Source organism: Mycothermus thermophilus (assembly GCF_041956435.1).
Source record: "Mycothermus thermophilus strain CBS 625.91 unplaced genomic scaffold VTJ04scaffold_4, whole genome shotgun sequence".
NCBI lineage: Eukaryota > Fungi > Ascomycota > Sordariomycetes > Sordariales > Chaetomiaceae > Mycothermus > Mycothermus thermophilus.
The window spans coordinates 3,031,700-3,052,572 of NW_027191430.1; the positions used below are offsets into that span (position 1 = coordinate 3,031,700).

General features: G+C 53.7%; 11 protein-coding genes across 11 annotated transcripts; 3 read left to right on the forward strand and 8 right to left on the reverse strand.

Annotated features, from left to right (window-relative positions):
* Positions 1 to 311: 311 nt before the first annotated feature.
* Positions 312 to 596, reverse strand: VTJ04DRAFT_6825 (uncharacterized protein; the record flags this gene model as incomplete). The annotated part of the gene is made up of 2 exons (XM_069365087.1): positions 312 to 407; positions 474 to 596. The coding sequence occupies 2 exons, from the start codon at positions 594 to 596 to the stop codon at positions 312 to 314; spliced, it is 219 nt and encodes a 72-aa protein (XP_069218849.1).
* A 580-nt stretch (positions 597 to 1,176) lies between these two features.
* On the forward strand, positions 1,177 to 2,348 carry VTJ04DRAFT_6826 (uncharacterized protein; the record flags this gene model as incomplete). The annotated part of the gene is made up of 2 exons (XM_069365088.1): positions 1,177 to 1,497; positions 1,557 to 2,348. The coding sequence occupies 2 exons, from the start codon at positions 1,177 to 1,179 to the stop codon at positions 2,346 to 2,348; spliced, it is 1,113 nt and encodes a 370-aa protein (XP_069218850.1).
* A 71-nt stretch (positions 2,349 to 2,419) lies between these two features.
* VTJ04DRAFT_6827 (uncharacterized protein) lies at positions 2,420 to 4,152 on the reverse strand (the record flags this gene model as incomplete). Its single annotated transcript, XM_069365089.1, has 4 exons — positions 2,420 to 2,614; positions 3,022 to 3,716; positions 3,762 to 3,929; positions 3,990 to 4,152. 4 exons carry the CDS (start codon positions 4,150 to 4,152, stop codon positions 2,420 to 2,422), a joined length of 1,221 nt encoding a protein of 406 aa, XP_069218851.1.
* A 4,260-nt stretch (positions 4,153 to 8,412) lies between these two features.
* Positions 8,413 to 9,248, reverse strand: VTJ04DRAFT_6828 (uncharacterized protein; the record flags this gene model as incomplete). The annotated part of the gene is made up of 4 exons (XM_069365090.1): positions 8,413 to 8,639; positions 8,721 to 8,764; positions 8,838 to 9,038; positions 9,112 to 9,248. 4 exons carry the CDS (start codon positions 9,246 to 9,248, stop codon positions 8,413 to 8,415), a joined length of 609 nt encoding a protein of 202 aa, XP_069218852.1.
* A 1,730-nt stretch (positions 9,249 to 10,978) lies between these two features.
* On the reverse strand, positions 10,979 to 11,476 carry VTJ04DRAFT_6829 (uncharacterized protein; the record flags this gene model as incomplete). The annotated part of the gene is made up of 1 exon (XM_069365091.1): positions 10,979 to 11,476. One exon carries the CDS (start codon positions 11,474 to 11,476, stop codon positions 10,979 to 10,981), a length of 498 nt encoding a protein of 165 aa, XP_069218853.1.
* A 455-nt stretch (positions 11,477 to 11,931) lies between these two features.
* Positions 11,932 to 12,378, reverse strand: VTJ04DRAFT_6830 (uncharacterized protein; the record flags this gene model as incomplete). Its single annotated transcript, XM_069365093.1, has 1 exon — positions 11,932 to 12,378. The coding sequence occupies one exon, from the start codon at positions 12,376 to 12,378 to the stop codon at positions 11,932 to 11,934; it is 447 nt and encodes a 148-aa protein (XP_069218854.1).
* A 951-nt stretch (positions 12,379 to 13,329) lies between these two features.
* On the reverse strand, positions 13,330 to 14,774 carry VTJ04DRAFT_6831 (uncharacterized protein; the record flags this gene model as incomplete). Its single annotated transcript, XM_069365094.1, has 2 exons — positions 13,330 to 14,647; positions 14,707 to 14,774. 2 exons carry the CDS (start codon positions 14,772 to 14,774, stop codon positions 13,330 to 13,332), a joined length of 1,386 nt encoding a protein of 461 aa, XP_069218855.1.
* Positions 14,775 to 15,428: 654 nt separating this feature from the next.
* VTJ04DRAFT_6832 (uncharacterized protein) lies at positions 15,429 to 15,650 on the forward strand (the record flags this gene model as incomplete). Its single annotated transcript, XM_069365095.1, has 1 exon — positions 15,429 to 15,650. The coding sequence occupies one exon, from the start codon at positions 15,429 to 15,431 to the stop codon at positions 15,648 to 15,650; it is 222 nt and encodes a 73-aa protein (XP_069218856.1).
* Positions 15,651 to 15,683: 33 nt separating this feature from the next.
* VTJ04DRAFT_6833 (uncharacterized protein) lies at positions 15,684 to 16,416 on the reverse strand (the record flags this gene model as incomplete). Its single annotated transcript, XM_069365096.1, has 4 exons — positions 15,684 to 15,833; positions 15,904 to 16,087; positions 16,152 to 16,203; positions 16,296 to 16,416. 4 exons carry the CDS (start codon positions 16,414 to 16,416, stop codon positions 15,684 to 15,686), a joined length of 507 nt encoding a protein of 168 aa, XP_069218857.1.
* Positions 16,417 to 16,450: 34 nt separating this feature from the next.
* Positions 16,451 to 17,119, reverse strand: VTJ04DRAFT_6834 (uncharacterized protein; the record flags this gene model as incomplete). The annotated part of the gene is made up of 3 exons (XM_069365097.1): positions 16,451 to 16,471; positions 16,548 to 16,703; positions 17,012 to 17,119. The coding sequence occupies 3 exons, from the start codon at positions 17,117 to 17,119 to the stop codon at positions 16,451 to 16,453; spliced, it is 285 nt and encodes a 94-aa protein (XP_069218858.1).
* Positions 17,120 to 20,367: 3,248 nt separating this feature from the next.
* VTJ04DRAFT_6835 (uncharacterized protein) lies at positions 20,368 to 20,796 on the forward strand (the record flags this gene model as incomplete). Its single annotated transcript, XM_069365098.1, has 1 exon — positions 20,368 to 20,796. The coding sequence occupies one exon, from the start codon at positions 20,368 to 20,370 to the stop codon at positions 20,794 to 20,796; it is 429 nt and encodes a 142-aa protein (XP_069218859.1).
* Between the last annotated feature and the right edge of the window lie 77 nt (positions 20,797 to 20,873).

Genomic DNA, 20,873 nt, shown 5'->3' on the forward strand with positions numbered 1-20,873 from the left:
TACATGTATGGTTTGTTGTGTTATGATTGGACCTAGCCAGAACATACGACCTTCAATTTCGGCCCTGAGAAGGCGTGAGATGCATTACGACCCAACGGTCTCTACGCATAGAGGCTGACGAGGGACGTCCCAAGTGAGCCGGCACCACAAACCCAAGTACAAAGCACAACCTCGATGAAGGCCACAAAGCCCGAGATGACCGCGGTGGGAAGATGTGATCCAAGAAGAGCAGGCAACAAGAACAAAGTCCATTCCCATGTGTGATTACACTCTTAAATACAAATGGATAGTACCCTCCACACCAATAATGCCTAGTGGCAGCACGAACAACTATGAACCACTGGCCCCTTGTGAAACTTCTTCTCGACCTCGTCCTCGAGCGGCCCGCGCGGGTTGGATGGGAGACGCTGGATATTGTCGGTCAGAAGTGAAGGCTTCCTCATTGATAAGGATTGGAGCCCGGGTTCACGTACCTTGAGACAGAGTTTGTTCACGTCCTCTTCATCCTCCTTCTGCGTTTGGCCCTGGGGATTTCCCATGGGAGGAACCGACCCCAGCGAGCAGGCAGGTTGGGTGGATTGACCGGGTTGCGGCATTGTAGGGATACCTATGGATCAAGGTCGTGATGCTTCAACGATTACACGGATTGTTGACAGTTCAACATTGAGTCTGCGGTATTGAATCATGTTGATGTCGTTGAAGTTGACATGTCGTTGATGCAATGACATCATCGTCCACGATCAAGGCAAGCCATGTCTTGGCGGACCCACTTCAAGCCGGCAAGGGTCCCTTGTTAGGTGGGTCTGACAGGTCCCCGCACTACCGGTCTTGGCACCGGCGCCCTTAACCGTATCGGCCAAGTGGGGCTTCTTGGGCTCCTCCGCTCTCTGGCGACGGCCGTGCAACCTCACCAAACGACCCTTCTCCCCGCCATTCACAACTGCATAAAAGCCCTTCTGGTTTGGCGTCCCTCGAGTTCTAACCTTCTGTTCGTCCTGTTCGACCATTGAGCCGACCTTCGTTTCGCGACCGGTGTTCGTCCTCCATTGAACAGCGGTCCATTGAACCGACACCCCTTTGACCAGCATCCTCGGCTTGCTGTCTTGTCTCGGATTTCTCCGAACAGTCAAGAGGAACATCAAACCATCTTTGATCGACCGACTCTATCCTGCCATCATGCCCGATCTCAACTCCGTTCCTCCATCGCCCCGTGTTCCGCCGGGGCTTATTCGTCAATCGTCTTCCCAACAGATGCGCCAGCCGCTCTCTCGCACACCCTCTCTAAACATCCTCCCCTCCAACCAGAGCGCCGTCAATGGCACCGGCTCCGCGTTGCCTTCACCGAGTATCCCCACCAGCACCTCACTTGGCGGTTTTCCGCTGTCATCATCAGGTGGGGATAGCAGTGTCGGGCCGGGACCAGGACCGGTGCGGCATCCCCGCCCGCTGACTGCCGCCGAGCTTCACCTGCAGCTTGAGCGCGAGCAGGAGGCTGTGGTAAGTTTCGTGGATTTCGATGGATTACTACGAAGCTACGAAGCTGACATCCGTGCCAGGTAAACCGCCTTACCCGCGAACTCCAAATGCTCCGAGCCGCGCACAATGCCTCGACCGTCTCCAACGCTTCCTCCACCTCCGCCAGTGCCTCGGGTACCGAGCCCGGTGGCAGCTCATGGACCGACACCAACCCCCCATACCGCCACCATCGCACCTCATCCAACGCCAGCGCGCGCAGCTTCACCCTCTCGTCCGCCGCCATGACAGGCATCTCCTCCCCAGTTCCCATCCGCTCCACCGCCATCCCGCCGGTACATCACCAACAACAACCCATTCCCGGGAATACCTCAATAAGCAGACAAAACAGCACCGCCTCGCGACACAGCCGCACCGGCTCCCCATCCCCCGCTCCCGCCGCCCGGGCGTCATTACCAAGTAGCTACCGCGACAACAACAGCAGTGGTAGTGTCCATCCGGCCATGATGACGCGCTCCTACTCAGGCAGTACCAGCAGCGCGTTGCCGACACCCGCTACGGGAGGGACATCGAGTGCGAGCGACTTGTCGCCTGGGATCTTACCTGGTACGTCGCGGTATGAGGAAACGGCGAGACGGCGGGCGGAGTTGGAGGAGGCGAAGAAGGAGAATGAGGCGTTGAGGAAGAGGGTGAGGGAGTTGGAGTTGCTGATTAAGGAGGTGAAGGAGGGGAAGAAGGTTGGGGCGGAGGGGGAGGGGAAAGAGGTGGGGGATGTGGCACAGGCAGGTGCTGGTGGGGCAGCGGTCCAGGAGAGGGGAGAGGAGGACGTTGTGAGCACCGGCGCGGGGAGGGGGAGGGGGAGGGTGAGGGAATAAGGGGGCGAATCTCCATTTTGTCTGAGATGTGACTGATCGAGGCGTTTCCATCTTCCGGCCGTCTTTGTCCCCTAGGCATATGGTCGGGCATTCATTCGGTCCTGGTTCTGCTCTTTTTTTTCTGGTTTGCTCGTTTCTCGGTTCCAGGCCATGAGTGTGGGGTATCTCCTAGCAACCTTGACGTGTGGTTCGATTGGACGATGGAAAAGACGCAAAGACGGTCTGGTTCTTACGGCGTTCTTATTGTGTTGTCTTAGGCAGGCGGACTGGTAAGGGATTGGGTCACTTAGGACTCTGGAAAATCGATCTGATGTGGATGTCCTAACCATCTTGTTCATCCCCTGTGCCCCATGATGGTGTGGAGTAGTGAACATTGCCGCTGTTATTGGGGAGCCAAGATCTTGCACAGACATCCTTTGGTGAGCTTACGACGTGTTGACACTCATCTTGACAGGTCTATCATTCACGAGTAGGCCCTGACAGCCAGCACTTCAAGTGTTAAAACTTCCTGTTTGGACTCTCGCCCAATCGGGTGTCGACGGTTTGACAACCGTCAATTGAGCGGGAACGTCTCCCCGGACCGACCTGACCGTCTTTTGTACCGCTGGTGCCGCCACCCTTGATAAGTCCACTTAATTGGTTGCCAAACGGCGCCCCTGAAGAACTCGGTCACCTCTTTTCGCTGGAGGATCACCAAGGTCGCCAACCCCAGCAACGCCGATGCAAGTACCCAAACCCAAAGCGCGGGGCCGTTTTCTTCGCCGAACTCCGGCGTGTTCATGCCGAAGACGGACGTCATGAAGCTCAGCGGGACGAAAACGGTAGCCAGCCGCGTCAGCCGGGTGACGTCGCGCGACTCCTGGATGGCCTTTTCCGACTCATGAATTGACGCGACGTGCGCGAAGACGGTGATCCCTTCGGAGCAGTCGCGCAATATGTTTTCTGCGTATTCGAGAGCGTACTCGTAGTCGTGGAGCAGGGTGTCGAGCGTGTCGGGTGATGTGCTTGGGAATGGGGAAGATGTGGTGGATGAGACCGCGGACTGCCTCTTCATGAAGCCGATGACGGATCGAAGGTATTGTATGTGCCGTTTCAGGACTTCTTGGAGATACGACAGGTGTGACCAGCCTAAAACGCGTTCAGGCCTCTTCATGTATACCCATCCAGTGGCTGTGCGATCGTGGTTGACCATGGCTTCGATGTAATAGAGAAGCTCCATCTCGCATACAATTGAGAGATCAAAGAGCGGGCTGAGAGCATACAGAGGCTCATCCACGGCCTTGTGGAGGTCGATCATATCAGGATACTCATTGATGATACACTCAATCAAGGTTGGTTGGGTGTCTTTGATGTTACCAGGCGAGGTCCCTGGAGAAGAGGCGTCACTGCCTTTTTCTGCTCTTGGGGACTCACCCCTGGCTGCCGTCACCACACCAGGCTTGTGTGTGGGAGTTGGAAAATATGAATCTTCGAGTGGTCTTTCTGACATTTCCAATGGTTCGGTGGACCGAAGGTGGAGAAAGGCCCAGGGACGGTCGTCGTTGGGAATAAGGGGACTTCCCGCATCATGCCAAACGATTCCTATACCTCAGGGGTTAACCGTGGTTTTATTTGATACTAGAATCGAAGTTCGGAACCTACCCATCCACCCATTCCCGACCTGCTGGAAGGCGATGGATAGGGCTTGCTCCAGGGAAAAAGTTTCATCATCCAGGATTGAGATGTCGCGAATGAGAGACTCGGCAACCTCAAAGTCCATTCGCCCGACCTGTAGCGTTGCGAGTGATTCTGTGTACCAATGCATGTTGGATGTGACTTTGAACCTTTGTTCGAGTATCTTGTCGTCGGCATATTTTGCAGGCCAAGGCGGCATTAGGTAGGAGCCAACTCTTGTTGTCTGCAACTGCACCATCCCGCCGCAACGCGAAGGAAGTACATGGGTCGCGGTGTGCGCCATCCTTGACTTCAACAGAGTAGGACGAGCGCTGGGCATCAAGTGCCGCAAGTAAAACTCCGGATCGATCGAGTATTTTGCCCCGAGTGTGTTCAGCCATTCTGGAGACGGATATCCCTGGAGGACGAGCAAAGTAAAGCTGTCTGGGTCCGGGAGTATTTCTGAGTCGTCTAATGCACAGAACTCATCTACCGTGGTGAAGGGGATTTTGGCAACAGACGTCCTTGAGACCCTGTAGAGGGACGCAAACCTGGCATTACCTTGCGGTTGACTTGGTGAAGAAGCGGACGCCGAGAATGTCTGAGCTCGACCAGGAGACTGTGACCAGATAGCTGTGGACTGGCTCTCCTCTTGACCGTAAGGTCGCCACAGAAAGTTTGCCAAGTTTCGATAGGCCTCGCCATGATTGAGAGAATGCCTTTTCCCAGCGTCAGCGTAATTCTTGACTATCTCAGCGTATTCCCTGGCGGTCGCTGTTCATCGCATTTGTAAGCACTGGATCCAGGAAAATTTGAGGGCCGCACTTACAGGAGCGATGAGGATCAACCGGCGGTGCGCTGCCAGGTGGCGCGTCCGTTGGTTGCTGACTCTCTTGCGATGAATCCGGCGCAGTCATGTTTAGACAGCCTAGGTGTGACGAGATGCCTTGATCCGCTGTGAATGAGAAGTATGTTTAGAATGGGGGGCGATTCACACTGGGAACCGGGCATATATATTGCCCAGAAGATATGGAGGCTGGGCCAACCGAGTCTTCCGTGGCTGTCTCAGTGGGTGCTGTTGGTGCCTCGTCAAGTGACCTTGCATGAGTTCTGCGATCACCAATTGGTGGGTTACTCCAAGAGGGCGGGCTGACCCCTGAGATACGCAGTTATGCGGCTCAGCAGGTTCCAGGGTTAACCTCAATGCCGTTAATGGCGCCTAAAGATTCCGGCCCAGTTGGGGCTTACATGATGGACTACTAATATCACCCATGCATTCCTACCTGTATACGATGGCTGAGCGTCGCTCTTCCTTCTTCTGCGGGTTTTAGTTGTCATGATATTTGTATTGACAAGCAACAGGCAACATAATTCAGCTCAGAGAGGGGAGCGCTGACTTACCATGAGGAGGTTACCTTGTAGCTTGAAGAGCCATGGTGCCAAATCTTCGAATGGCATACCGAGGGTCTTGTGGTTATGAGACCCTCCAACACTTCAACACAAGCTCAATCAAAACGAGAGCATATGATCAGTAATGACCTCGACTATTGGCTACTTAAGAAATGCTACACGAGGCCGACAATGATGATATCCTCTTAGGAACCATGCTGTACTTTTGTACAGCCGCGGGGTCGCAAAATATTGGCTGCGAGATACAAGCCCCGTCGGCCTCAGTGGCTGAGATGGTCATAACTCTCATAATTGGGCCAAAGACATGGGCAACAGAGGGCGATGCAAACATAGGTATTAAGAATGAGGGTGCACAGCCTCACGAGAGGCCTGTGTAGACAAGCTGTATAAAATGCATCAGCGTGTAGACTATTAAACAACACCTTCTGTTCATAGCTCCCATGGCGATGTGCATGTTCGAGAATCCTAGTGATATTTAGAATCGCTTGACCAAGTTTACCCATATTTACCTAACCCTTGTCTTCTTCTGCACCGCAGCGAAAGCTACCTAACGTCAAACATGGTCAATATTTGAAGTTCCTGAAGCCCCCACAACGATATCAATAGCAAGTCAAAATATCGTTGGTTAACCAAGCCGTCCAGGCTTCCACCCCTGATTTCGACCACGCTGGCAATGAGCCCCAAGGACGTCTTCCAACGCCGGGCTTTTCAAAGAACGCAGCCCATGAGACGGACGCAAGCGACATTAATACACTTTGAGGCTTTCACGCCGCCGTCCTCGCCGCCCCATGACTCAGCGGAAAGCACTGCCGACTCAGACGAGAGTGAACAAGACTGCAACATCGACAACAAGGAGGACGATGCTACGGTCATCAACAATGATCACTCCACCCAGAACAAGACACAGACCCCTGGATGACACCGATGATGACATCCCGCGCGAGTAATTGATGTGCATGCACCCAAAGACGCCCACTGCAGCCACAGAAATGCCATCGAGGACGCCGAGGAGCTCCTACAGCTTTCAACACAGGATCAGCTGAGCATATCCCCACGGTGCTTCCTCTGTGGCGCACGCAGTGAACGCCGCGTTGTTCACGCCACCAACACCTTGGGCAATGCCAACCGGCAATATGACATTTGCTGGCGAGGGACGGTGAATCAGTTCCTTCGCTTCGCTGACACGCGCGGTTATGACGAGAACAACACGAGCTGCTACCGCGGAACGTGGAACAGGAGGCAGTTTGTTGGCAGCAATGCGAAGTCAAGGAGCAAGTGGCAAGTTCACTTCGTTTGTCGGCTTGGGGCGTGTGATTTCTACGAGCATGGATGGATCGAGGTAGATGGTTAGCCAGAGCCATTGAGGGTTGTGGATGATGCAGCGTTGAGGGAGAATTTGATTGCTGAGGGGAGGATTTGATGGCGAGACGAGGCTACGATCCACAGAAACATTGTCACGTCACAGAGATCCAACAAAATCGTACATCAGTAGTTACTCAGACACGACTGTCAAGAATCAAGGCTCCCAAACTATCATTTAATGACAGGAATTGTATCACTAGTTGATTTTGTCAGTCTAGAGTAGGTACGTACTGCTCTTGGAAGTAATAATAAGATGTTATTACTGTTTGTTTGTCCTTTACTCACCCTACACTCGAACTGGCGCGTGTTGATTCCCCAGGTATGATCAGCTCCCCGTCACTGAATCACCAACCTCGCATCCCGGACGTTGGAGAGCATCATATCCAGAACAAGTTGAACGTAACGGAGCATTCGTTCGCCCGTTGCCCCCTTAAACCACGCCAGTCGGGGATAGAGGTCGTAGGTAAAAAAAAATAATAAGCAGCCACAAAACTGCGCAGGTTTAGTAATAGTATGGGAAGTGTAGCCAAGTCAAATGGCAGCTGTACAGCATGCTCTTGGTCACTGGGCGCGAGCATGTAAACTGGCATCAACTGTTAGCGTTATCGTCATGTATATCACACAACACCCCACTGATTCCCAGGGGCCGAGGCCCACCAATCTTCGCCACGTAGCTGGTGTTGCGGCCCAGCTTGGAACACCTGATGATGAATAGCGCGGTCAGCCTGAGTAACTCTCTCAGATCATGATTCAATAACCGGTTGACCGAATGTTCTATGCGGAGTAATTGAACCTTCGATTACTAGTGCCGTGTTCAATTGCTCGCTCCAAGCACCATCACAGCGTCGTGAGACAAGGTACGTACCAATCAACGACGCAGCTCCGGTAAAGTAGTTTTCCATCAACTCGACGGCAGATGTCCATGCAAGCAGAGAAGGTAAACGTGTTGATGCTATAATAAAATCGCGGGGTTGCCTCGGCTGCAACCTGCCTGTTCGCTCGGAGCAAGCCGAGATCGGGAATCGGGGGGTATAAACTGCCGCTGCCATAATTGGAGCGTCAGCAAATGATAACGATGTACCACAGAAAACAATGTTGCGAACATGGGAACAGGCCATGGCATGTCCGGCATTTCCAGCACTTCGTCGTAGACCTGGACTCGGATCTCGGCGGGCAAAGAGAGAGAGTACTTGAACTCGAAAGGAGTGGAGGGGCTGCCCGGGTTCATATCGTCCGCGGAATCGCTTTCCTGATGAGAAACCTCCTCGGTCATGGTTCGAACTGGACGTCGAACAGCTTTGTTGGGAAAGGGTGCGTTGGTAACTTTTCCAACCCGAGGTCGTTGTCCTTTGCATGAACCTCTTTTGGTGGATGCTGGAACGTTGAGGTAGGATCCAAGTTTCTAAGAGCATCCGTGGATCATACTTCCCGCCACGGTAAGGAAACAGCCAGGCCTGGTCTGCCACTACCTCAGTTGGATTGTTGTGATAAGACAGCAGCAACCCTCACACTGCGCGATGTCCCCATTTCTTTCCCTTGAAGGACGTGAACGTGCCCGCCGCCACCCCATCCAATTTACTTCATTGCCTCAAGGTCATTGCCTCAAGGTCATTTCAACAAAACAGACAACACCGAGGAATCAGGGGTCTGTATTCTCCACTACACGCACGTCCTCAATGTTCTTTAGCGCCCCATCCATAAGCAGTCGGATAGTCTCAAGAAGGCGGGGGAGCGTGTCCGTGTTGAAGTCGAATGCGAGGTATGAGAAGGTAAATCGTCGGAGGTTTGGAACGATATGAGGCAGTTCAGCGAGCTCGAAAAGGGAATGCTGCATTTTATCCCAGACGCGCGGGACGCAGGAATACTCTGGACAGAAAGGAGGCACTCTTAGCAAATATGGACGTCCGGCCCCTGAATATCAGGAAGTTAAGTGACTCGGAAACCCACCAATATGTCGAACATGATGGGCGTTGCGGCCAATGCTGCGGAACCTGGTGGCCAACGGTCAGCAGTAGTTCCTCCCAAGGGATATTGAGACAAAACAGACAGCGGGGACTACACTACCATTCCGGCACAGAGCAACTAACAAGCTGTCTGCGAGTCAAGGGGTCTAATCCCCTGAACGCGCGATCATAACAGACGAATGTATTGATACCGTAAAACTGCCTGGCTGCTTCGTCGGCAACCTGCTTGTTGACGCTGAGCAAGCCAAGGTCTGGCTTGACGAGAGTAAGCTTGTCCGAACCCCAATAATAATAGCGGCTACTAGATAGTACGTAAAAAGGGTTAGCAACCAGCAATCAAGAATGATGGTACATGAAAGACAGATGGTTCGCACGACCGTCTGACATACAAAGGCATGCCAATGTAGACTCCTTTCGGCAACAACAGAACGAGGTTGTAAATCTTGATCCGAATTTCTGCAGGCAGCTGCAGGAAGTAATGAAACTTGCTGGACGTGGGAGAGCTGCTCATGTCTGCTGATGTTGAGCTTGAATCGCTGTGTTTCTCACCAACCATGTTTGTGAGGCGCTGTATGTGTTGGTTGCTAATTGAGCCTTGAGAAACCGAGGCTTGGTGCCAAGAGACCGGACGGACTCTTCCAAGATATACCCGGGAGGCCAACAGTCTCCAACAAAACCGATATGCAAGGCTGCCTCAGGGCTCATAATGCATCTCTCCGTCTGTCATCCAATCAATCTTGACGCCCGCTCAGAATTTCCATTGCTAAACTCTAATACTTCACCTGACCTTCCCCTTCAAGATACATTCTTCTCGTGAACACGCGATCGATTCGGCTCCCACCCTTCATCTCGACATTCCCACGCATTCCAGGCAACAACCTTTGGTTGACGATCAACTGCAGGACTTTGATGCTCTTCAATTTTCCTTCCTCGAGTCCACGGAGGCCTTCCAGCAAGCGACTCCGGCCTTCCTGGGAGAAACCATCCCTATCATCCCTATACCGACTAAACGTCTGGAGCCGTACCACGAGGTGGAGGAGATTTGGGGCGAGACGGTCAACGTCGGTGAGGTGAAGGGTAACCTGTTCAATTCCCGTGGGATGGAACAGGAAGTGGCGAAAGTCTGTTGGCTTTAGTCTCATGATCAGGTCATGTTGCGGCTAATTATGCGACAAAACATGCTAACTCACCGATGCGACGGACATACTGAGCATTCTTCCCTATTTTACGGAGCTTGTGTATTCGCTTGCTTATTAGTGACACATGCCTTTTCTACTATTTACTTCCAACAGGTGAAGGGGGATTCGACGGGGTATTGGACTAACCATGAATTGACACAGCTCTAGGTTTCTCCAGAGAAAAGGAACGATTGCTCCACCTTTCCGAAATAGCAGGAGAATGTATTGACTCCGTAGAACTCTTTCGCCGCCTCAATGGAGACCTGTCTGCTGACGAACAACAAGCCAATATCGAGCTTTGGCCATCCCGGGCGACTTAGGTGCTTGGAAGAAAAGCGATTCGTGTGACAAGCAGAGTTGTGACAAGCCATATGGAATATGGCTAGAAAGAGAATCGTTCTGTCATGGCGATCTTGACTGACATGAGAATCTCGGTCCGCCGTTGGACTACCAGGGTGTAGATCCACCGACGAAGTTCGAGGGGCAGCGAAAGAAAGTGTTTGAGCTCGGCCGGGGAGGACCCCGTCGGAGACGGTGTGGTCGAGGCGGAAGAGCCGACGACTTCCAAATCACCGGAGGTTTGACCTCCTTCGCTCAAGATGTTGTTGCGCGTGTTTGGTGACCGAGTTGTTGGAGAAGTTGATGTTCATCGAAGTGTGATGGAAAAGATTCGAAGGTTGAAGGTGAGGCAAATGGTAGGCACTTGGTCGGTATGAGTGCTGATGCCCCAAAACAAACAGGAGTCCAAGAAGGAATTCGAGCACCCCACCTTACCTCCGCAGACTCTTCAATGTCACGCAGGATACAGCTCACCCAATCCAGGTTTAGATTCCCTCGATTCTCTTTGTTCTGTTGCGGAATCTCTGGCATGCACCCCAGAAGCACTTCAACTGGCCGACAGTTGCCAGTCTATCACAAGTTGACAGTTCTATTAGCTTCGCAGTCTCGATGGACATCAACAGTATTGTATCACATTGGGGACTATTAACAAACAGATTTGAAATGACACCAATCTATTGACAAGTCTAGTACTTAACGCCTCCAAATACCACTTACCTTGGTTCTAGTAGTACTGCGCAGGGAGAGTAACCACCCGGAAAGGTTCAGCAGTCCAGGCGCTGGCAACCTGGACATTCTCCGTGGTGCCGTCCTGGTGGGTGATGGTGTAGAAGAAGTCAACCTTGAACCGGTACCAGCCGTGACGGTTGACCCAGATCCTGTTCCAGACAAACTCAAAGGTGATGCTGCCATCATCAAGGGCAAAGTACCTGGTAGGAATCTGCACAAGGTCACCCTGGAGATGAGAGACAGGGTTGTTAGTGGTCGCGCCATAGCCATCGTCAGCAATCAGCGTCATCTCAGCAGTCAGGAGGTTAGCACTGCTCGAGAGGGTGAAAGGGTAGGGGAACCTCGAGGGTTTGATGCGCAGCGAGGCAATGGGGGCGGGGGTGATGATGTGGTTGACAAACACGTACTCGGTGCCATACGGAGGGAACTGGTCAAGGGAAGGGGTGCAGCCCGAGACACCGTTCCGGCGAGTTGTGGCAGGAAGTTGAAGCATGGTTGCTGAGTGCTGAGAGTGCTGAGTCGTAGGAGATGTGTTGAGTGTTCGATTCTTGGTGTTGTTGGAGGAATCACAGCAGCTGATTGTCGCTAGGCACACGTTTCTCTTATACCTCGAATCCAAAACGTCGAGGCTCTTATCAGCGATATTGAACTCTAACGACTGCAATATGTCAAAGACAATGGAGGACGAATATACCGTTTGTTTTCTCCACACATTTGTTGAGTAGAGCACTGCCACCTAGGCTTCTCCCACTCTGAACGACAGAAAGGCATTTTTCTGCGCCAGCTCTCGACGGAGACCATTGAAGCCACATACAAAGCCACACAAGTAATACAGAGATGGCAATAAAGAAACAAAGGAACCAAACTTAGACAAAGCCATTGTATCAACCCCAGACAAAGAAGTCCAGCGCCAAAAACAAAGCCATTGTATTCGACTACCTACCAGGATCAATGCAAGACCAACCATTCCCAATTCCTCACCCGTATCAACGTCGTCCAGTCCCTCCAAATCCTCACAGCCTCCCCCGTCCCATCCGTCACAAACACCTCAGCAAAGAGATTAAAATTCCCAATTCCCATAATCCTCAGTTCCTCCCCCACCAATGTAACCGTCACCTCTCCATTGTCTCCAACCGACTCTTCCCGAATAATCTCCTCCCCACCACCAAGAACCCCGGACACATTGCACTCCCTATCAAAGTCCTCCAGGCGAAAGCGAACCGACAGACCGTCGGCGAGGCGGCCGTCTCTCCTCAGTATGGGGTCATTGGGTGGGAGCTTGATGATGACTTTGGGCGCGGGCGTCATAGGCTGGTTGACCTCGACGACGTCCATGTTGGGGTCCCATTCGAATGCGATTACCCGGCCGGGGTGGGGTTTGGAGAAATATGTCATGGCGGTATGGTTCGTGTGGTTTGGCGTGAGGGCAAGGTGAAGACAAAGGAGTGCTGGTACCTAGTTTAACACGGACCCTGGAGTAACGTCAGTTGCGAGGGTGATGCCCTATTCCTGGCGGCCATGAGCTCGGCTTAATGGCGACGGACATTCTCGTCGGACCCTCGAGAAGTAGACCCCGTGAGGTCCGTGAGACCCGGCCCATAATCAAAACTCTTTGTCCCGAGATGCCACAAGCCATAGGAGACGAACAGGGACCAACGAGGACAAGCTGTCGTGTGGCGACGCGGTGGCACGATTAGAGGAAATACAGCATGGGGCACGGCATGGCAAGGCAAAGGGGAATCGGGCCAATTCTAGTCATGTCTTGCAACCCCGAGTCCAGCCCCCGGAAAACCTCCGGGCCGAGTCCATGCCAAGCCGGTCAGGATTCGGGGTGGGGTCCGGACATTTTGCCGACTTGAGTGGGGCCGGTCTGTTCCGATCGGGCTGAGCCGGCCTCACAGCATAAAACCTGAAGGACTGTAGGTAAGCATAAGGAAAGCGTCACGGCAGATTCAAGAGATAAAATTTATGAGTCAAGATTGAATTAGTAGTCGGCCAGATAGACAATAAGCCTAACCAGATTATCAGGTGTTGTTGCAGACATTCTTTTTCGGGTTGGGGGAGGAACGTGACTTTCCACCATGTGGTAGCACAACCAACTGTGGTCACAGGTACTTCACAGCATGATTCTTGCCCAACAGAATCAGCGCAGACACAGCGAGGACTTGAATGAACCCGTACACAAATAAGATTCCGCTTCAGTTGTCTAAGTTACTAGCAATCACCAATCTTCGTATCAAATCAGGCATGCTCTCTACCCGTCGGATTGCTGACCCATGACAGTATCCAAGCTCCAAGACAACGAATATCCAACCCCTTCTTCACTCACTCTCTCCACAAGCCATCTCAATCCTTTCCCCCCTTCCAATGCACCCTCAACCCGCCCCAACTATGCTCCGCATACTGCTCCTGCACCTTCTGGCACGTCCTCAACCCCCACTCCGTCACGCCCATCATCAACGAGCTCTCAAACATAAACGCGCAGCTCCCCTCCCCCACCTTCTGCGGCTTCAGCTCCGCGTTCCTCGCGCCCTCGTAACTCTCCGCATCCGGCCCGTGCCCGCTCATGACGTTGTGCAAGCTCGCGCCGCCCGGCACGAACCCGCCCTTGCCACCCTTCTTGGCGTCGTACCCGCCGCGGATCAGGCCCATGAACTCGCTCATCGTGTTGCGGTGGAACCACGGCGGGCGGAACGTGTCCTCGCCGACGAGCCAGCGGGGCGGGAAGATGACAAAGTCCGCGACCGACGTGCCCGGGTGGTCAGATGGGGCCGAGAGGACGGTGAAGATGCTCGGGTCCGGGTGGTCGTACGAGATGGTGCCGATCGTGTTGAACCTGCCAAGGTCGTATTTGAACGGGTAGTAGTTTCCGTGCCAGGCAACCACGTCGAAGGGGGTGTGTCGCTGGGTGGTCTGGAAGAGGTCGTTGTTGAACTTGACCGTGATGGTGTACTCGCGGGGTCCTTCAGAAGCCGTGGCGCCATGGGCGTCCGGGTGGTCGTCGAAGCTGGCGACGGGGGCTTGGAAATCGCGAGCGTTGGCGAGACCGTTGGAGCCGATGGGGCCGAGTTCGGGAAGGACAAAGTGACCTTGGAAGAGCTCTAGAGCATAGCCTCGCGCGGGTCCGGTAGCAAGATGGACTTGGAAGCGCACGCCGCGGGGGATGACGCAGATTTCCATGGGCCGGACAAGGAGCCAGCCCAATTCAGTGCGGATGTCGAGTACGCCTTCTTGGGGAACGAGAAGAAGGTCGCCATCGGCTGAGTAAAAGGCCGAGTTGTCGTCCATGGAACGGCCGGCCGCGTAGACATACATGGCGCAGCCCTGCTTGACCGTGGGATCACCGGCACCAGCGACCATGTGCAGACCCGTAACGAAGTCGGCATTGGGATCATGGTCAAAGGGGTCCCAGCGCAATTGGTTGGGAATGTAGCGCAGGTCCTTGAATACCTTGCCGCCGACACCTAGAGACTCGTTTGGAGGTGGGATTGCCGAAAAGGGAGGATGGGAGCAGGACGGGAGAATGCGATAGAGCCATGTCTGCTTGTTCTCGTGGCGCGGAGCAGTGAAGGCAGTTCCCGATAACTTCTCGGCGTAGAGGCCGAGAGGCGGTTTCTGAGGCGAATTCTGGCCTAGAGGGAGGGCCCCAGGTACAGCGGAGGACCTGCCGGTAGGTTAGAGCTTGGCCGGTGCTGCTCATGGAGGATTCAGGAGAGGGCATACTCGAAATAACAGTCAAAGCCATTTTGATACTGGTACTTCTCCTCAAACTCAAACGCCGTGACGGGCATCTTTGCGACAATCGTGTTCAGGGTCCTCAATAGTCAAAAAGATTTACAAGGTAGCAAGACCGAGACAATGACCGCAATGTTGAGGGATGAAGACAACTCAGGTGGGCAGCACCCAAATAAGAGCACCTCCCCCGTTCTTCTGTCGGGTCCCTGCTACCGAAAGCCGAGTCCACTTTATCATCTCAGTTTCAGACTTAAGGTCCGCGTGAGCAATTGGTGCCGTCATCGCCTCGGCCTTGTTCCTGCCCTTGGAGCTCCGTTGCTCGTGCTGTTCGCATTCCGCACCGGGATACTGCGGGGCCGAAGATAGCCGTTGGTATGCGGGGCCCACCCCGGCGACAGCTTCACCGTTCCGCACGGCACAGTACATACCTCAGAGCAGAGAGATGCACTACACCAGACTGTACAGCAGCAGATAAGATTTGTTTGTCCTTGGCGCTTTTCATCGGCGGGGGCCATGCGGCAACCTACGAATTTTCGAGAACCAGGTCGGTCCCATCCGCTTGTCCTCCGGGGTTTGATCGGCCCGGGCTTGATGCTACAGGTCCGGTCCCACAGGCCCGATCCCGTCTGCATCCGGGCAACGACCGGACCCCACCAGAGGCTCCATCTTCGAGCATGTCCTTCGGCCACACCCGGCACAGTTGAAAGTACATGAAGTCATGCTCGAAGCAATTTGATGCACCAAGAATCATACCCAACACTCATGTAAATTCATCAGCTGCTGTTCGACAACTACCCGGCGCCGTTGATACCATGTTATCAATCCTTGATTCCCAACCAGCACCTACTTCCAGTACAGTCTATTGCAATATCCCATTCTACCCGAGATCCGCCATTGACAGCCCGAAAGAAGCCAAACGACCGAACCGATGAAGAACTGGAACATGCGGACCGCAGTCGGGCCGGCTACTCGTCGCCACCTTTGGCTGCCTTCTTCTTTTTGCTTCCTCCCGCCACACCGGCATCCTTCCTCAGGTGAACAGTCAACCTCGTCCATGACTCCGACTTGTCCCACTCGAACCCGGCAAGGTATGGCAGGTCAAGCTCGTCATCAGCCTGCAAACAGATTCAAGTCAGCACCTCATGGACAAGGACGGGGTGTAGCAGCAGGCTGAGGATCACCCACCCTCTTCTTGTACGCCTTGTGGATGGCATCCAAGGCGTCCTTGATGGTGACGCCCTTGAGGTTCCGCGCCGTCACTTCCAACCCCAATGGGAAGTGGAGGTCAATCTTCTTGACAGGGGGCGTTGTGAGGAACTTCTTGAGGATCTCCTTGTCATCAATTGTAGTCGGCGAAGTGTTGATCTTCCTATGATAGGGGCACATTCGTCAGATGCCGCCATCATCAACAGGAACGCAGAGTTCGAGCTTACCACCCCGTTCCTTGTGTCTCCTTGGCAACTTGGAGCTCAATTCCCTGGGCCTCTGAAGGGCAATGGGCATCAGTTGGGTGCTTGCAAATCATCCCACCTGCTGGGCACGGCGGCGGCCAGGAGGCGGTTACGTGAGAGGCTCACCCAGGTCATTGATGTTCATGACGCCCGAAGCGCTGGTGCTACCCTTGCGCTTTGACTCCTTCGTCTCCTTGACGTCGATGCCTTGGACGGCGGAGTCAACCTTGGTGAGTGGTTCCGACATGTTGGAGATGTGTCGTGTGTGTTACGTGGGCCGATCAAAGGGATTGCGCAAGAGTCTAGCACAAGACACGAGCGGGTGAGCAAGAGGTTGTTGTTGTGGTGATTCGCAGCAGCGAGGAACTGCCTTCTTACCTTGAAGACGTCGATTGATGCTAAGCAGCTGGCAAATGGATGGTGCAGTTGAGTGTGGAAGAGGGGAAGACAAAGGACGAAGACGGGAGGCGAAAAGGAGAGGGAGGGGAAGCAAGTCAATGAGGGGAAGCCGAGGAGGGGGAGGGTTTTAGCTGACTGGACGGACCGGGAAACTGCTTGGTCATCGCAGCTTGCAAGCACCACCACCCCATTGATTCAGCAGGAGCACCTCGGACCACAGAACCAGCATCGCATTGGGGAATGCTGCTCCCGTCCGTGCATGGTTCCTGGCTCGTCAGATCTGGGCGGGGTAGGTCTCTAACGCAGCACGGGTTCAAGTGGTGGCTTGCCGTTGCGTGCGTTGCCTCCTGTTTTGGGCCAGCTCATGGGATCGCGTGACGGGTACAAGATGATGACATGATAATGGCCTGGTCCATAGGGGACCCTGGCAACTCTCGAGGTACCTGGCCCATGCGTCCGGTTGGTCGCGCTAACAGCCCGGCAGCTGCGCCCCGCCCCCGGTCAATCTGGGGTAAATCCGGGGTGCCCCACTTGGCTTGTGGGCTTGACATGGCTGATGGAGGCGTGGCTTGACTTGACTCCGGTACACAATGCCGACGAAGGGGCCAGGGCCAAGTTGTTCTGGATCATGTGGTGCAGAGCATGTACAACTCCAAGGTCAAACGTGTTCACTTTATCTGGCGGATGGAATCACGGTGATCTTTTGAATCTGATGGGAGTTCCAAGTTGCCAAGGGTTTTGCGCCCCCGTTTTTGAGCAGGTACACCTCCGGGATTCCGGCTTTCGAGCCATCTTCCGAGGGTTCGGGGCAAGCAGGGTGGGGTAGCCGGATCATCAGATGGACAAGGTGCCGACTTCACCCCCAACTAGCGTAATAACATTACGGGAGCTCAGGTTCCTGAGACGACATTGTTTGGACAGGACGAACCTGAAGGCATGTGCATCCCTTTTTCCAGAGTGCGGGAATGTCATTGGCATGGGGTGGGGGAGTACTCAATGAGGACGTGAGGACTGGATGCGGGGGAAGGAGACTTAAGACCTCCAAATTCGCTGTCAAAACTTGTGTCAGAAAGATTCGAGGCTTCCACAGCTAAAGTCCTTGGGGCCATGTCAATAATCGTTGCAATATGCAGTTTGTTTGTCCGGGTTAAGTGAGTACCTGCACGGAGAATCTTCCTGATGGTGCGTCGTTGCTATGCTGATTAAAAGCCCCACGGCGGTCAGCGTTGGGTGTTTGATACTGGTGTCTGGTCAATTCATATCGTGGTAAAAAAACATTTGATGTCAGGGAGCACAACCTATGTCGCCTAGGAATGCACTCAGGGCTTCAACGAGGATGGGAGAGGACGGAACTTGGAACCTTGACTTAATTCTCAGATTTATCACCGATCATCCATCCATGGATGTATCGTACACCGTCTCGGATTTCCGGGACTCTGATCTTCAAGACGGATAGAAACATCTATCACCGTTAGCATAGCTACTGACACGGGACGACCACCGGCAGTGTCAACCAAACGCCGGTTTCGTGGCACATTGGTGGCCGGCTCCCCGGGAGGGCGTGTCCTCTTCTTCTTCCACATCCTGGTTTTAGCTGAATACTACTCGATTCTTCTGATTCAGTCGGGTCGTCGGACCTCAGGGCCAGTTGTTTTCCTCCTTTGTCAACTACGGTCTGCAGTCTCCGAAAATCAAGACTGCGGGACCAAGTTCAGTTCGACCAAAATTTGCAACTTTGTGTTCTAGTGCGGAATGAATATGGGACAAACGCCCCGCCACACTCACCTGTCCATGCTCCATCTTTCTTTCTACACGGATCGCCTGATAAGCAAGGTGCTAGTAAACACAAAGGATGAGGTTGGCTTCGACTAAGCAAGCAGGCTCCTTGAATCATGCAGACGTGGCAATGGTACCTCTGTAGTGGCTTCGTGGAGCGTGTCCTGTTGGCTCAAGACCTGATCTCCTGTAATTTTCGAGTATCTCAATGGGAGTATATGACTCACGGATCCGGTAACCCTTTGGTCCGACAAGCCTTGACTTGGTCTTGATGTGCATGAGCACCAGGATCCTCTCAAAGCCCTTTTTGGCAAAGAAGTGTTAGAATTTCCAGAGCCCTCTTCCAGGGCCAGACTCTTCTGGCCCATTGTAACATGCGCTTGTCAAGGATACAACTCAACAGTTGCGGAACGTGTCAGACTTGGGTTCCGTGTAGTTGTGTAGTAATTTGGAACAATAATTCTAGGTTGTATCATGTGACAAACCACGGGAATTCAAGCGACCATTTATTCTGGGGATGGCTTCCTTTCCGTTTCGCCCGGATAAATTCTCTTGTTAGTCTTACGATGAAGACTCAAAGTTGTGACCGAGCCTCAGTGACTTCTGGCCCACCCATCCGTGTCTCTCCCCTCCTCCCAGCCCGGCGAGATGAAGAAACAGCCACTGTTGCTATTGTCGCTGCACAGCGGGTGTCTCAAACGCTTTGCATCTTCGCCTGTCGGAAACATCGGGAACCCAATGAGATGGAGGTGTCGAAAATAGCATCCACACGCTCCTTTGTGTGCGTGTGGCGTCGCCAAGCCGTTCCCGCACCCGCATCCGCCGCACATGGCTGTGTCACCATCTGCATCTCTAAGATCTCATCAACCATGACGACCTGGATCAAAATCAAGCTTGTCGGAATTGAGGATGGTGTTTTCCGTGGTTCTGGAGTTTCCACCGTACCCTTCCAACTTGGCGAGGGCGATCCCGCGTGCTTGGCATCGTTGAGTGCCCTCCATGACGTTTCCTGTCAATTTTCGGGAATTAAACAAGGTGACGGCTTACCTTGAACTGCAACTCTTCGGTCCGGTTCTCTCGGCCTCCCCTTACCATGGCTTCCAGCGTGGCATTTTCTCCCCCCGGGATACAAGTCCATGAACCTCCCCGTCAGCGAAGATTTTTCTCTGGCTCTCCTGCACATCCTTCAAATCCCACTCTCAAGGCGGTGTGCTGTCGCCCCATCCCCCCTCTCTCAGGCTTCACCGCATTGGGACCCAAGCATTTTTGACGCCGCGCTAACCACCTCCCCAGCCACTTTGCACCACCGGGCTCACCACCAGGGTTATGATCCGTTTTCCCACGCCCGTTCGATATCGGTTCGATATCACGGACGGGGCTCCCATTCCGCGATCTAGTCGCCATCTTCACAATATCAGATCTTGAAGAGTCTTTCTGGGCATCGCCAGACTCTTAAAATCTTCACCGACTGGCTTATGCAGTCAGCGGAGACCGCCAACACCACCCTTGCCCGGATACGACACCACCTGCAGCCCATCACGCAGCTACCAGATTAGCTTGCCGCCTGCTGCAGACGACGAGATCTGCCCCGCCGATATCGACAAGACGTTTTTCGCCGTGGGGAGTTTTTACACTACTTGAACCACATTTCCCCTCCTCGACGTCTCTGGAAAACAAACCTCGAGCTATCGGGACTCATCAACTAGATCAACAGAGGGGGAAGACCAACTGAACTTTGCCAAATCACACCACTCGACCCCACGATCTTCAACGCAAACCGTCCCACTCCTGTTGTGTCATTGCCAGTCATTGTGGGCCACGGAGCAGACTAGCCATCGGGCACCATCACCAGAGCCAGGATCGTTCATACAAATTCGACGGTAGAGACTGAAGTTCAAGCAGCGATCATCTCTCTCCATACATCACTTCTCACGCCGACGACACCACTAACCACCACCACCGCCACCACCGCCACTACCACCCTAATAATCACCACCCGAGCTCAAACAAACCGCCTCACCCAATGCACCTCCCCACCGACCTCTCCACGGCCCTAAACCGCCTCCTCCCCGCGCTCGACAAAACCCGCAGCCTGAATCTCAACCTCATCCAAACCAACCTCCAAACCATCCACAATCTCGTGCCGTCAACATGGACTTCCTACCTCGCCTCGCTCTCCCTTCCGTCCTGCCTCTCCATCCCCCAAGTCATGACGCTAGGAGGAGGGAGCTACAACGACATCGCGGCCGCTTGGAGTGCGCTCCTCGCCGCCGCGAAGGCGGCTACCAAGGATGAAGACAGGCTGTTAAACGGGATATGGATCGGGCTGCTCAGCGTGGAGGCGCTGATGGTCCTTGGGGTCGTTGTGAAGGGTGTTGTGGACCGGCGGGCGAGGAGGAGGAGGATGAGGAAGGGGAGTGTTGGGAAGAGGAGGAGAAGTTTGGGGGTTTGATTTTTTTCTCCCTCTCTTCTCTTCTTTCTTTCTTCTTGGTTATTTCCATGATCTGGCATTTGCATGAGGCGTTTGGG